At 45.5% G+C, this 13733-nt stretch overlaps 1 protein-coding gene and 1 long non-coding RNA gene across 19 annotated transcripts in view; one reads left to right on the forward strand and one right to left on the reverse strand.

Annotated features, from left to right (window-relative positions):
• Positions 1–13733, forward strand: part of LOC149336497 (uncharacterized) — a 111669-nt gene that overhangs the window by 5483 nt on the left and 92453 nt on the right. The gene's annotated exons all lie outside the window — the stretch shown is intronic.
• The window catches only part of LOC149336498 (cell adhesion molecule Dscam1-like), a 130356-nt gene that overhangs the window by 3048 nt on the left and 113575 nt on the right, over positions 1–13733 (reverse strand). For 17 of the 18 annotated variants that reach the window (XM_089552945.1, XM_089552951.1, XM_089552953.1 and 14 more), the window contains 5 exons: positions 12646–12868; positions 9745–9843; positions 7504–7689; positions 5287–5436; positions 1117–1241 (listed from right to left, as the gene is read on the reverse strand). In XM_089552945.1, the coding sequence (XP_089409071.1) occupies positions 1117–1241; positions 5287–5436; positions 7504–7689; positions 9745–9843; positions 12646–12868 (783 nt within the window). Of the gene's footprint in view, positions 1–1111; positions 1242–5286; positions 5437–7503; positions 7690–9744; positions 9844–12645; positions 12869–13733 lie in introns of all 18 variants that reach the window. The other variant, XM_089552944.1, reaches the window with a different exon arrangement.

The following is a 13733-nucleotide window of genomic DNA, read 5'->3' on the forward strand; positions in this document are numbered from 1 at the left end:
TATATTCCGTTTTTTAATACTTTAATGTCCTCCCAAAAACAACTGGTGTCGCCACACAGTGGCGGGTTTTTAGCAGCGGATATTACATCACCTGGCGCGAGCTTGATGATCGGACAAACAGTAAATATACTGCAAATTGTGTGAATAAATAGAGACACATTTTGTCACCTGTCTGCGTTTTATATTAGATCAACAAAAACAACTTGTTTGTCTTAGATAAAAGCCCTGCAAAGCAAGTAAAATAAAAATACACCACCAGGGGCGCTCTGGCATTGAAACGACGCTGCCCGTCTCAGCAAGAACGAGTTACAGAGAGCAGGCAACCATGGAGTACAAACTTCCGCGATGTGCTCTGTCTAGCTGTTTTGATTGGTTGCGCCAGGTGCCGTCATTGGGAGAGCGAAATAGGAGTGGGAAGCCCCGCCAAAATCATGTTGAGGGCAGCATTTTGTTTGCTTGTATTTTGAAATTTCTCCACTGAAGAACTCCCGTTCCTGTGCATCGATTCCTGTAATTCTTTTCAAGTCAGCATCTGTGTGACATAAAGAACCCACCTGAAGTATAGCCGGTATCCCCCCAAGCAGTGTTTCGCAGCCCCTTTAAGCCACCGTGGCATCGTCACTCAATGGTTATGGAAAAGATGGTTTTTCAGGGAAGCCTATTTCACATTGGGGAAACACATAGCATATGCTGAAATAGAGTTGTCGAGGGAAGTGGGCTATCATTCCTGCAAAACTGTACTGAACAACTGCTTGAAAATTAAAATTGCAGCACTATGTTCAAGAGTGGGGGCACACATGCATGTGATCTTGTGTTGTGTGCAAGCACTGTATAACCAAAAGAATGGCTGAGGACAGCCGCAGTGCAGCGAACGTGTTTCAGGCCTAGGCGAAGCAAAAAGAGTGAAGCAGTGAAAGCAGATTCCTTGCCAGGTGGGACCTCCTGACAGTCCTCGAGCAGGGCACTGTAGGGTCTCTTGCCAGTTGCAGGGTGCAAGAGAAGCGGCATCATGCTAGTCATGCATCGCTGGAAGCAGCCCGGGTGGTGGAAGAGCTTGCGTGTGAGCTAGTGAGAGAGCGACATGGCGTGAGCAGAAAACGGGATACCCTACCGTACCATGGAGTTTCTAGTGGCGGGACCATTCCACGGCACGTCATAGGCTTCCTCCAGGCCCTGGCTGTTCCTCTGGTCCATGGTCCTCATGTAGGAGGTGCGGGCATATTGGCTCACCAGGGGGGTACCTTGGTAAATGTTGGAAGAGAACAAACTCATTTTGGTCCTGTTAAAGGTGCACTGAAGAGGAATCTGAACTCGTCATTTTGCCGCGGGAACTCGATCTACACGTTCCAAGCATTGTTGGAAACATCGACTTATTGCCCTGTGTGGCCGATTTCCCTATTTAAGTCGGCTTAACGTCCGGCTCCCGCCTTTACTTTTTGCATTCTCCCCGTACGGTGGGCGGAGTCGACCAACGCGTGGAGTGCCTTTCAGCCAGCTCCGTGGAGGCTTTGCTTTCGCTTTGTTTTGTTTTCTAGGTTTCCGTGAATAAATAGTATCATTCGCAGATAATATAGCTGCAAAATAAGCCCGCGGAAATAAAAATATGCACGGGCTATTTGCTTCTACGGATTGCTACGTATTACTCCGCTGATGGCAGAGCGGCAAGCCGCCACGGGACTGGGTGAAAGGCACTCCACGCGTTGGCCGACTCCGCCCATCGTACGGGGTGAATTAAAAAAAAAAGGCGGGAGCCGCACGGTAATTCGATTAATTAGGGAAATCGGCCACACAAGGCAATAAATCAAAGTTTTTAAGAATGCTCGGAACGTGTAGATTGAGTTCCCGCGGCAAAAAGACTAGTTCAGATTCCTCTTCACTGCACCTTTAAGATTAAACCCAGCTGTCCTGAGCATCGCATAACTGTAATAAAAAAACATGACAATCAGCAGTTTTGTCTAGAAAGCACAGCATAGTGGTTGATTTCTTCTTGCTGCTTTTGCAGAATGAATGTGCTAAGTGCAAGTGTACTGTTTGTGAGTGCATTTCGAATGTCTCACTGCAAATAATCTACGAAAGTCGTTGAGCTAGAACGGGGATGTATCTGGATAGTTATGCCAGACAATAGCGTGATTGCACTGACTTCAAAACAGCCGCCTTCAATACTTGTGTGCCGAAAACAGGCAGCATCCGCTGTTCTCTGTCAATCCATCATTATTTGGGAATTTCAACACAGTATCACCATTTCCGATAGACTGCACAACTCTTAATAATGCCTGGCCCATCTCTACCATGAGCTATGATACATGTTTTTCTTGTCTGGCATGTGGTGCAGGCAGAGAATTAGGGAACAAGAGAAAAGCTGGATTGCAAAACTGCTTCTCATCCTATACCCCTGTCACACAGGCACTTTCGATCCTCATTGAGTCAATGCTCATTGAACTCCATGCAGATCGACGGTTGTCACACGGCCACTTTCAAGCACAATCGAGCTCGATCCTGCTTGACTCGATGCCGATTCCTCAAGAGCGCTTGAGGTTCCAAGCACAATCGAAAGCACTCTCGCTCTCACGAAGCTATAAAAATGTACACTAGTTAACAAAACAAAACTACAACTGTTGTTGTTGTAATTGATTAAAATGCAAGACAGAACATTTTCAGGCACTATGCCTGCTTATATGCAAACATATTTATAAATAATCTCGACACCACGCTCCAAGCTTCGCCGTCAGTGTAAACAACAAAGATGGCGTCCTCCTGCTCATCGACGCGCAAACTGTGGAGCGAGCGCGAGACAGCCGCTCTCATCGACTGCTGGCTAGACCGCCTATAGATGATTTGTGGCGCCAGAAGAGAAACGCTGTAGTCTACGCAGAAATCGCGGAGGCGTTACGGACCTTCGGGTTCCATCGCACAACAGCAGAGGTACAAAGGCGCGCCACGCGTCTGGCTACAGATTTGGCTGCCGCTGCCCCCCCCTGCACAGTGTTGCCGGACATCACCTTGTTATGGCTGTTGGAGGAACATTTGGTGCCACCTAACACACATGAGGGAAACTTCTCAAGGAGCATTGAAAATGCCCGTGTAGCACCGGATGTTTCGAGCGCGCTCGAAAATCTCGATGCAGATCGAGTTCAGTGAGCATCGAAAGTGCCTGTGTGACAGGGGTTTACACTCCACTTGCATACTTGTAATGTAAGTGGAATGAATGAAGTGGAATGAAATGGAATGCACACTTAAGTGTGAATGAAGTAGCAGAGCTGCTTTGAGTCAGTTTCTTAAAAAATGCATTGGGAAGTCATGTAGCATTTCCAGTCTGCTCCACATCCCTTTTCGTCTGAGCAGTGTGTTGCGATTTCACTTCACTGCAGTCCGTGTTTTGCACATTCTGTTCTGTCACAATCCCGGTGGGGCACTTAGTGCATCTGTTGCTTTGAACAGGCATGCTGAGATCACCATAAACAAGGCAGTTGTCAAGAGGTGGGATGAGAAGGAATTTATCGAGGATTTCAACTCTGGGCTTGTCTTGTCAAAGCTAAAGAGTCATTACATGCGTAAATGTTTGGCATCAGATGGCACCTTGGATAAACGAGAGGTGAAGTCACCCGAAGAGGGGCTCATATTGTGCAAAAGGGATGGGGAAGGTGGTGCCTGCTGGTGCAACTGAGATTGTTTGGGCTGACTCCATCGAATGGAAAGACCTTAAATTAAATGAATTAATTTTTGAGTACCTAAAATCAACAAATAAACTTTATTTTTAGTTTTAGGGGGCAAGGTTATATTGCAGAATTGGCGGCCATCAACACTGAAGGTGTACTGTGTTTTTAAATTGTCTTAATCGACAATGTGTTTCGAGATAGCAAACATCTAAAATTTGCATTTTCAAGCTGTTTGCTTGGCTTTCCTGCATTGCATATTTATAAACTGGCTTCTCTAACACTTGTTATGAATCAAATACAGGTGCACTTGTTGCATTTGACGACACAGAAGAAGTTAACTTGATTTCGGCAACAATACCATGCATAGCGTCGCCTTTTCATGATTATGTAATGAACGAAAGCCAACCAAACAAGCTTAAAATCTGTATTTTTGACGTTCTATATTTTGAACCACACTGCCGGTTAATTTAAAAACAGGGCTCAACTTCTAAGTTGACGACCATCATTTTTGATGGAATATAATCTTGCCCCCTCAAATAAAAAAGTTTATTGCTTAATTTAAGTTAATTAATCGTCCAATTATTGATTCATTTTCGGTGCATAATGTCCGCCTTGCTTTAGAATCCAGCTCAACGGACCGCCGATGTGTCAGTTTTTGAAATAAAAATCTCTAAATGTTAAAAAAAAGATCACCCTGTGTAGCATTATCAGCGCGAAACTGTATGCTCGCCGCAAAGGTGAACTGCAGCAGCACCAGTGATAGCAAGGATGCTTGCTGTCCATGATGATGGATTTCACCACTACACAAGCAATACGACTGATAGATACCGTGGTGCAGTATCCAGCTTGCAATTACCACTCCGTTAGCTTGAACCTCAAGGTCATGCAAATCTTTATGATCCTCAGAGTGCATCATGCATCCGACATAGGTACGTTTATGCATCGTGTCTGTGCTGTTAGGTCTCTTGCGGTGATTAGGTCTATGACTTTGACGTATGCATGGTTTGCAGGCTGGGAAACCAGGCAGCCAACTGTTATCAGTAAAACTTCTTTTTTAGGTGAGCTGGTACATCTCGATCTTGTAATACTTAGTGCACCTCTGTCATTTTTTAAAAATAGTGCCTTGATAAAATTGCCATACGGTAGAGCTTTACCAGCATAGAATGCGCCGGGGACCCCTTACGCACTAACGAAAATGATTTCAGAGTCCATGGGGCCAGGGGTGTGAGTAATATGATGACAGAAGGAATGGCTACACAACTAACTGCATCTATCAGTTGGCCTGGACATGTTGACAGTCCGCTGCATAAGTAATGCACCAGCTCATTTCTTTTCTTCATCCGAGTGTTGTGCCCCCACATTATGATGTTTCACACACAAACTGTCTTGCCTGAAACACGCATGTCACTGAGAAGCTGACAGCTGACGAAACACTGACTCCATTTGGTCTCACCATCCAGTGAATAAAAGTAAGCGGCTGCAATAAAGAGTATGAGCTTTGTGGGCTCTTGGAATGTTTTCAAGCGCACCAAAACTCGCCACAAACCTGGTTTGAATTTAAACAGCTGTTCCACGGTGTGTTTCAGTCATTGTCACATGGTTCTGATCGCTCGTGTGAGCAAATGCTTACTCTGTAATATGGTGGCCCGTTTGAGGCAGGCCCAGGCGATGACGATAGCTGTGATGATCACGGTGAATGACGCCACCACGGGCACCACGAAGTAAGTGCGGTAGTAGAAAGGCATCTCCTCGTCAACCAATGCAGGGAATGAGCCACCATCTGGAAGGCAAAGCACGCAATGAATTATCTTATTTCTGACAAACGTCTTGTCATGCCTTCCACTAAGGAGGAGTTACCACTTTTTTGAAGTATGCCTTGCATACGGCTAATAATCATTACTATTTGGTCCCTTGTCACAAAAATATCAGGTGCCTCACGAGTGTACAATCCTGATGCCTCGATGTCTTCCATTAACAAAATATATCAGCACTGCACTGAAGCTTTTCTTACGAAAGCATGCCTGCACTAGCGAGCTTCAGATTTGATGGTGATAAGGCGCGCATCTTAATGAGGCACAGGATGAGTGAAGAGCGTGTTTCGTATGGTATTTCGCCATCATGGGATGAATAATAAACCAGCCCGTTCGTTTTCGATTGCAGCACAAAAGCCCGTGCCTTCAAAGGTCACAACGGAACAGTGCAGTACACCGGCCTGTAGAGGGGACCAAACCTCAGAGTCCTCATGTAGTGATTGCACTTACTGTGTCCCTATTGTGAGCTGTTGACACCATTCAGCTGTAAAGAAGAATGCATTATGTACAGAACACTAGCTAGACCTATTATCATCTTCAAGCGAAGCCATTAAACAAACTTTATGTGGCAGCATTCTCAGAGTTTCAGCTTTTCAAGAATGAATTGGGTGCGGAAAAATGAAGCATGTCTCATTTGGTACTTCTCTCTCTCAGCTGCCACCTAGCACATGACTCCACTGGTTTTCAGTAATCTTAGTAGCTGATATGCTTGTGTAACTATACTGTCTCTAGACACTGCAGTGGGTTCATGTCACAGCCATTGCCAGCCTTGTTCTAGTGAAATCGCTTCTTGTGAATCAGCGCCTTATTCAAAGTGTGTAGCAGCACACAGGTGTTTTCATAAAGTTTGTGGTTTGCTGAACTTCATCAAGTATAGGATAGCTAGGTTATCATTGGAACCATGCTCTTGCTTGCGTGAGGGTTCACTACAGAAAAAGGAATTGTTGAACTTGCACAAAAGCCATCTGGTCCCACTACAAACCTCTGCGCAATCACATATGCCCATTTGGTTTCCTCTCATTGCAAACTTTTACCTTCTAAAGCATCTTGCACTTTTGCAACAATAAGGGCTTAGATTTCGGTAAACTTTCCCAAGCGAACTTTTGTTTATGCTCATCTGCTGATTTTTCTTTCAACTGAAAATTTACCACACTCAGCTATAATATCTCTTATGCTGGGGTGGTTAATGCCATTAATATATATAAGTGGTCTGGAACGATCTGTTAATGCCATTAATATATATAAGTGGTCTGGAACGATCTGTTTAAGAAAGAAGAATGCATCTGAGCAGTAGCCAATGGGAAAGAGATTGAAAGATAGGACAAATCGACGGAGAGAGAGAGAGACAGAAGCTATTTAGAACCAGTGCTCCCCGAACTTCCTTTTGAGTGGAAGAGAGAGGGGGGGGGGGGGGCAAGTCTGCATTTTAAAATTTTTATTAATTCAGTATTATACCTTTAAACAACCATTCAAACTTTATATATTTCTTATTCTGTACTGTTCAAAGGTTTAATGCATATAAAACTTATACTGACATGGGCAGCTTTATAAACATGCATATGCAAGAAGTGATTGACTGCATTAAAAACGTTTGAGCACAGTCTGTTTCAAATCATGCACTTGAACAGGAGTCTGTCACTCAATGAATTCTATTGGGACATTGATTGGTTTAGGTTACTCAAAGGAAAGACTGACTATATAAAGCCAACTAGCTAGCTCAGCCACACTGTGCCTTACGTTAATAGCGTCCTCGAATTGAAGCATTTGTCAGGATTTGCCCTGAGCACAAGTAGTTGGAAACAGGGGGGGGGGGGGAGGGGGGGGGGGCACTTCACTCCCTTTTCCGAGTCCCTGGTATGAGGGTATCCACATGATTTAATGAGCGCCATTTCGGCGTATGTCACGCAGCTTCAGCGGTGTGGCTGGAGCGGGTGCAGATAAACCGATTAGGCACGCGCTGTGTCCTTTTGTTGTCCTCCATGGGAGCCAAAATGGCAGCCACTGCGGCCTGTCACAACATCAAAGCAGAGACGTACCGGATAGGTGCGTGACAGCAGGCAGGTCGTGCGAGAAGTCCCCTCGGCCGTACAGATTGAAAGCGGCCATGCGGAAGTTGTAGCGGGTGCCACTGCGCAGCTCAGTCATCGTCACCGTGTCTTTGGTGGCCGGGATGTGCAGCTGCTTCTTGTCACCATCATCGGTGCCATACTGAATCTCGTACTCTGCACACGCGAAGACGAGCAACACTCATGAACCACATGCCCCAAAGGGTTGGGGTATGACAGAAAGATGAGAGGGCACCATGTGAGTCTCGAAAGGATTAAAGGGGTCCAAACAGAGCAAGCTTAAGTGCACCACTGAAAGCATGTGGAAGTGAAAAGCATACGCAAGAGAACGACGGAAGGATGCAAGGAGTATGCACCAACTGGCTCAGTAAGCAATGCCACTGTAAAGTTAATTCGATTCCTCAACACTAGATATACCCTCAGGTTCGTGGCAGTTACATGCCAGTTCTGCCTCGGTGCTGGCGGCATGAAACTTGTGCACTTCAGCCGAGATCAGTGCCGTGGGTAGCTGTGTATTTAATTTACCAGCTCGAACAGACACAGCTTCTATGGCTCTTGCCATTCATCAGTAGTAGATGATGCCACACGGTCTGTGCAATAATTTTTATGCATACGAAAGCGAGTATCCTTTGACGTATCAACGCCTTTTATGATCCTACTTTTTGCAGACACGTATAGACCAAACTGCTGATTGCGCAGCGAAGCACTGGGAACTTATCCCAAACGTAAATGCGAATTTCATGTGCAAACAGTTAAAAAGCAAGGCGAGAGCCAGGTCCTCTGTCTTGGGAATTTGTTGTGTTCTCATCCATTGCAGTTTCCGGATTGCCAAGCTTTAGCATTAATCAGCTCACCAAAGGAAAAGCTCCCAGTTGTGCAGTTTATAATACAAATACAGTTTTGGTTTAGGTATCTAGTATGTTCTCTTGAAAGTTCTTAAATCTTTTGAAAACAACCAAACGACATGTTGCCTTATGATCCTGTTCCATCACTATATTTCTACGACATCAGACACTTGTTGATTCTGGTGTGGCTGGGCTCATAGTGGTTAATTAGGTTGAGCTCCTGACGGGCGGCTGTGTCGAGTTATGGCCAGCAAAATAAGCGATTGCCCAAATAGCCCTCCTCAAGCTAGGATCGTATGGTGCAGTCTTGTTCACGCGCCTCTGGCGTGCACAATATTGCAAACGTGACGACGTTCAGGTGGCCCTGTCTCCCAAAAATAGTGCAGCTGCATAGGTGCAGTTTCGGTTTCCTGCACATTGGCTAGCCAACCCACAAGCATATCTGCACACTGTTTTGGATGCTAATTGGCGCGTCCCTTGTCTTTTCTTTTTTTGAGAAGGCATCTTGCCGTTTTCTGGCAGACGCAGGTTAACTCACTTTCTTTTACATGGTTGTTTCATTCTCCCATTGTGCCGAAACTATGCGGTCGTTACGCGCTGGCCACAGTTCATGCGGTAGAGCCTCCTGACATGCGATGACTTCACTTGTGAGAGCTAGACCGCTGCCTCATCACACCGTGAAGGAGGCCGCTGGTGAATGTATCATTTTGAAGCAGTACTGCTTCAACATTCCCAAAAGCGCCCACTCAAAATCATTTCACCGAACTGTAAAAAATCATATCGTAGCTGCGAAATTTTCATCAAGTAGATGACCATGGCCCACATTTTCAGCAAATAAAGTTACCATAATGCGAACGATCTTTGGCAGCGTTTTTGGGAGGGTCCCTCGGTAATTAGACCTTCACATAATTGGGACACTCTTCCCAGTTCCTTTGAGTTAGAATTAATAAAGATTTCCTGTATGTCAGCTATTATATATGTTGCATTGAGGGACCGGAAGCTGGTCTTCAGAGAAGAAACCAAGTGACGCAACAGTGTTAAAGCTGTTTCCTTCGCAACTACTAGTTCACAGTTGTGTAGATAAACAAGGGACGAGCAAAAATGCAAACAAAATGTGATAGGGTGACAGGCAGGTGCTTGTCATTAATAAGGTTGTGCTATGTTGCTGTCATTGGACATGTGTTAATTCCTAGCCTGGTGAAAAGGAGCCATTCCTTTCGCTTTCAGAGACATTGCATATGAGCTTTTAGTCGTGGACGGTGAATGCTTTAGCACCTTTTGGGGTAAAATAATTGTGATTCTTTCGATTTGCCTATATGCTCTTACATCATACATTTCTCTTTAACAAAGGCTGATATGAACTTACGGATGACTGGTGAGGCGACGGAAGAAGGACTATTCCAGTGAAGGCTCACGGAATTAGATGTGATGCCAGTCACCCGCAGGTTGGGAACCGCTGGCGGATCTGGAAGAGAAAAAGGACGCAGAGAAGTGTAGTTGGCTTGGCATATAATGGCTGAGTGGCTCTAGCTGTATTACAAATTCGAGGGCCCACTTTTACGACCAGCAGACACACTGAAATGGCAGTGTCACGTATAAACGTGCGTGTACTGCTAATTCACTGTGCGTTGAAGAGGTGCAGACGCCAGAATTGTTTTGTGTGCTCTCTCTTTGGAATGATTCTAAAGACATTGTATATACCTGGACCATCACATGGTATACTTGCTTACCCCAGTAAGCAATTTATAGCTTAAGCTTTTCTCCCATAAAGCTAAGGTTTCGTTTTGAGCATCTGAGCGACAAATACGATGCCACACATGCTGTGGTCAGTTAAGGGTGAGACAATAACTGCAGTACAGTAAAACTTCACTGAGTCAGATTTTTTGACCACGGGACTGGCCAAAAAGCCTGAATTAACCGAATGTCGAATTATCAGGAAGTGGGGGGGGAGGGAGAAGCGGAAACAAAAGAAACAGCACCATGGCCCACATGTCCCACATCAAGATCTGTGTATTTCTTGGAATCTGTAATCGTTGATTGTTTCCTGCGAGGAATTTGCGTGGAATTAACTATTTTGCTGAGTTCCACCAAATGGTGCGGTGTGTGCCCGCTGTATGATGAACCACCACATGTCCTCTAGGACAACAGAGGCCATCAACAGCTTTGCCACCCTCACTTCGGACACATGCACACATCTAAAGAAAGCTTACCCTGTGGACAGGCACAGAACTTAATGTAAAATGATAAGAGGCTCTGCGAAAAACATCACGAAAAAGCAGAAAAAACAGAGGGAAGAATAGCAGAGCCCTGCACAAAACAAGCATGCCATGTTGCCTTCTCGACTGATGACTATAGGGATGTATAAGGCGCCTTTACGTTTTCGGTGGGATGCCAGCAACACCGAAATTGCTGAGTCGCTGTCTCACCTTCACCATCACCCCATCTCCAGCACTTTGTGCACATGCAAGCTCTACCTCTTGTTCACATTCACAAGAGTGTGGCTGAATTGCTTCAAATTAACGAGAGCTTTTTGCCACAGAATAGTACATATGTTAGATGGGGCCAAAAGGGTTGTCCGAAGTGTCCAGTTTTTCTAATTAATGGGGGCAAAATTAAAGAGGTTTTTCTGCTTAATCACTCCCTACTTCACTGTTTTTAATTCACTTGAACGCTTCGCTTGCTGCAGGAGCCAAAATGACAGCGGTCGTATGAACTGCTACATTTCACATTTTGTATGCATCATTAGACCACAACATCGCTTGTGACGCTGTACATTTGTAATAAGGGCTCCCTGGGCGTCACCATTACGCTTGCTGGACGTCGCATGCATGTTGCACCAGTATGGCAGACGTGGCAGTGGAACCGATTGGAGACAGTCCAGATAGGAAGTGTTTCGTCTCCCTTGCGCGGTGCCAATGTGTATGTACCTCTTGCAAAGCTCTGATGTCAGCTGCCCTGCGCAGTGAAATCCTCCACACTCTGGAAAGGTAGCCTTTCCTCGAGGCAGACATTCAAGTAAATGCTAAGCGCAAGCCTCACAGCCCCACATTGTCAATGCACACTGCTACTGAAAAATGGCTCTGCAGAGCTGCACGCAATCCCGCGCTCACAACTTCAATGTGCCGTGCGTGCGTACAGAGAGAAAGCGAAGCATTACTCTTCTGCCCAAACACAACGCGAAATTTCAGCCTCAACATAAGGCTGCCCTGCCTTCATGAAGAGGCTGTCTCTAAAAGATGTGCGCATAGATTTAAAAAAATGCACTGCACGAAAGAAGCCCAAGTTTAAACTCTGAGGATGCACTTAAGTTACATTTATTCAGTGTCCACATCATAACTCAGAAAGGAAAATGCATTCTTTACGGTGGTATAGTCACTGAGGAAGCTGGAATCTTTAATTTATTACTGTCAGCATGTGGTTGGAGGAAGAAATGGTAGGTGGCTCATGTGTGGGGCCAGAAGCGTCGGCTTGATTAGAAATGAGAAGCGCGATGATAATAGAAGTGAGCATGCAGCAGGCCTTCATTATAGTGAATGACTGATATGCTTTGAGTCACATGACACTTAACTGGGAGAGACAGAGCAGATAAATGAGAGTACTTCTACAGTGCACATGGGCAAGGAGAAAAAGGGACACACAGAATGGATAAAGAGTAGAGGAAGGATGCAGTGTTCACTGAAAAGTGTGGAAGCACACCAAGGACACAGACCACTAGAGGTCTCTAAGGTCGGCAAACATCAAGAACTGAAACAGCAGTCATGCATGTTTCTGTGCCAATTAAATGATGCCCAGATCAACTTGTGACTGTAGCAAAAGGTGTCTGTATTGGTCAAAAGCTTACACAGGTATGTGTCTTTGCTTGAGGTGAGAATTCGTATGAGGTACATTATGCCTAATCATGTACCGTGTTTGTCATACAGAAAATCATACTGTAAAGACAATTTAGAGATGTGTATTGTATAGAAATTGTATCGGTTTGGTTTGGTTTATGGGGTTTAACGTCCCAAAGAGGCTTAGGCTACGAGGGACGCCATAGTGAAGGGCTCCGGAAATTTCGACCTCCTGGGGTTCTTAACGTGCACTGACATCGCGCAGTACACGGGCCTCTTGAATTTCTCCTCCAAAGAAATTCAGTACCATCGGTATGATAGAAAATTCACATCTGCACGACACGGGTGTTCATGTTCTCATTTTTCACAATGCATGGAACGTTTTGGCAGGTACTTCGCTTGAGACACTGTACGGGCATGACGTGTAATACACATACCTCCGTTGAGTGTAGTGCAGGCCACTTCTTCAGAGGCCGGTCCTGAGCCAACCTCGTTGAAGGCCTTGAGCATGAAACGGTACGTGGAGGCGGCCTGCAGACCGCGGAAGGTGCGCTGCTCGGTGTCCCTGCCCACTGTGTCATGCACGAACGGTGTCCCGTCCATCTTGTGGCCGATGTAGTAGCCCTTCAGCTCACCATTCAGCTGGTCCGCCGGAGGGGGCTGCCGAGATGTAGAAAAAATGGTCACGGTTACAAGGCCTAATTGTGAGGGACAAGTCAAAAACTTTACAGCACGCTGACGCTAGCAGGTTGCTCGGTGGCGGTCGCAGCGACAGTTCTAGGCTGTCGCTCAGTGACCAACTTTTCAGCTGTGTGGCTTGCGTTGCTTATTCTTTTAATTAGTCAGGGGTGCTCCTGACGACAGAGCCAGTCCCAAAATACGACAGAAATTTTTGTCGTCCCGTCGTTACGACATATATTTCTGTAGTATTGTGAAATTGTCTGTTGTAGCGACAGAACTGGCCCTGCCGTTACGACAGGAGACTGCTTATAGTACAGAAAATCGTTTTGTTGCTACAAGAATTTCTGTTCCCAAAAGACCACATGAAAATCTGTAGCGGCAACAGGGAGTTTTATGTTGTGTTTTTTAGTACTGACATATAGACATCAGTACCGGGGCAGTTTACATTAGTCTGTCTACAGTGGCGGACTCTTCCACCCAATATATTGTTTAAGAACCATTCTCTGATGTCGGCAGAAAGAAGGCTGAGCTCGCTGCGCATATTTCTTTTTTGTGTGTGTGATTACTGAATCCATGAAATGAATGTTTCGAAGCGGATTATTGTGTAGCGTGTTCTTGGTGTTTCAGTACGAACGCGCGTTTATCTGTAGTACTCAATTGTTTTCAAAGTACGGTTGTGAGGTGTGTGCGCTATAGATACATGTTCTCGATGACTGCCGTTATTGCCATCGAAGCACTTTTTTCCCCACAGCATTGCCATGGAACGTTATACTGCCTACGGTAAACGGATTCAAGCTGTATTGTAAAACCTGTGGGGCCTTCTCGACTACCTGTGCTCAAATCT

This window comes from Amblyomma mixtum, chromosome 7 (assembly GCF_055824585.1).
Source record: "Amblyomma mixtum isolate Tamu chromosome 7, ASM5582458v1, whole genome shotgun sequence".
In the NCBI taxonomy this organism is placed as follows: domain Eukaryota; kingdom Metazoa; phylum Arthropoda; class Arachnida; order Ixodida; family Ixodidae; genus Amblyomma; species Amblyomma mixtum.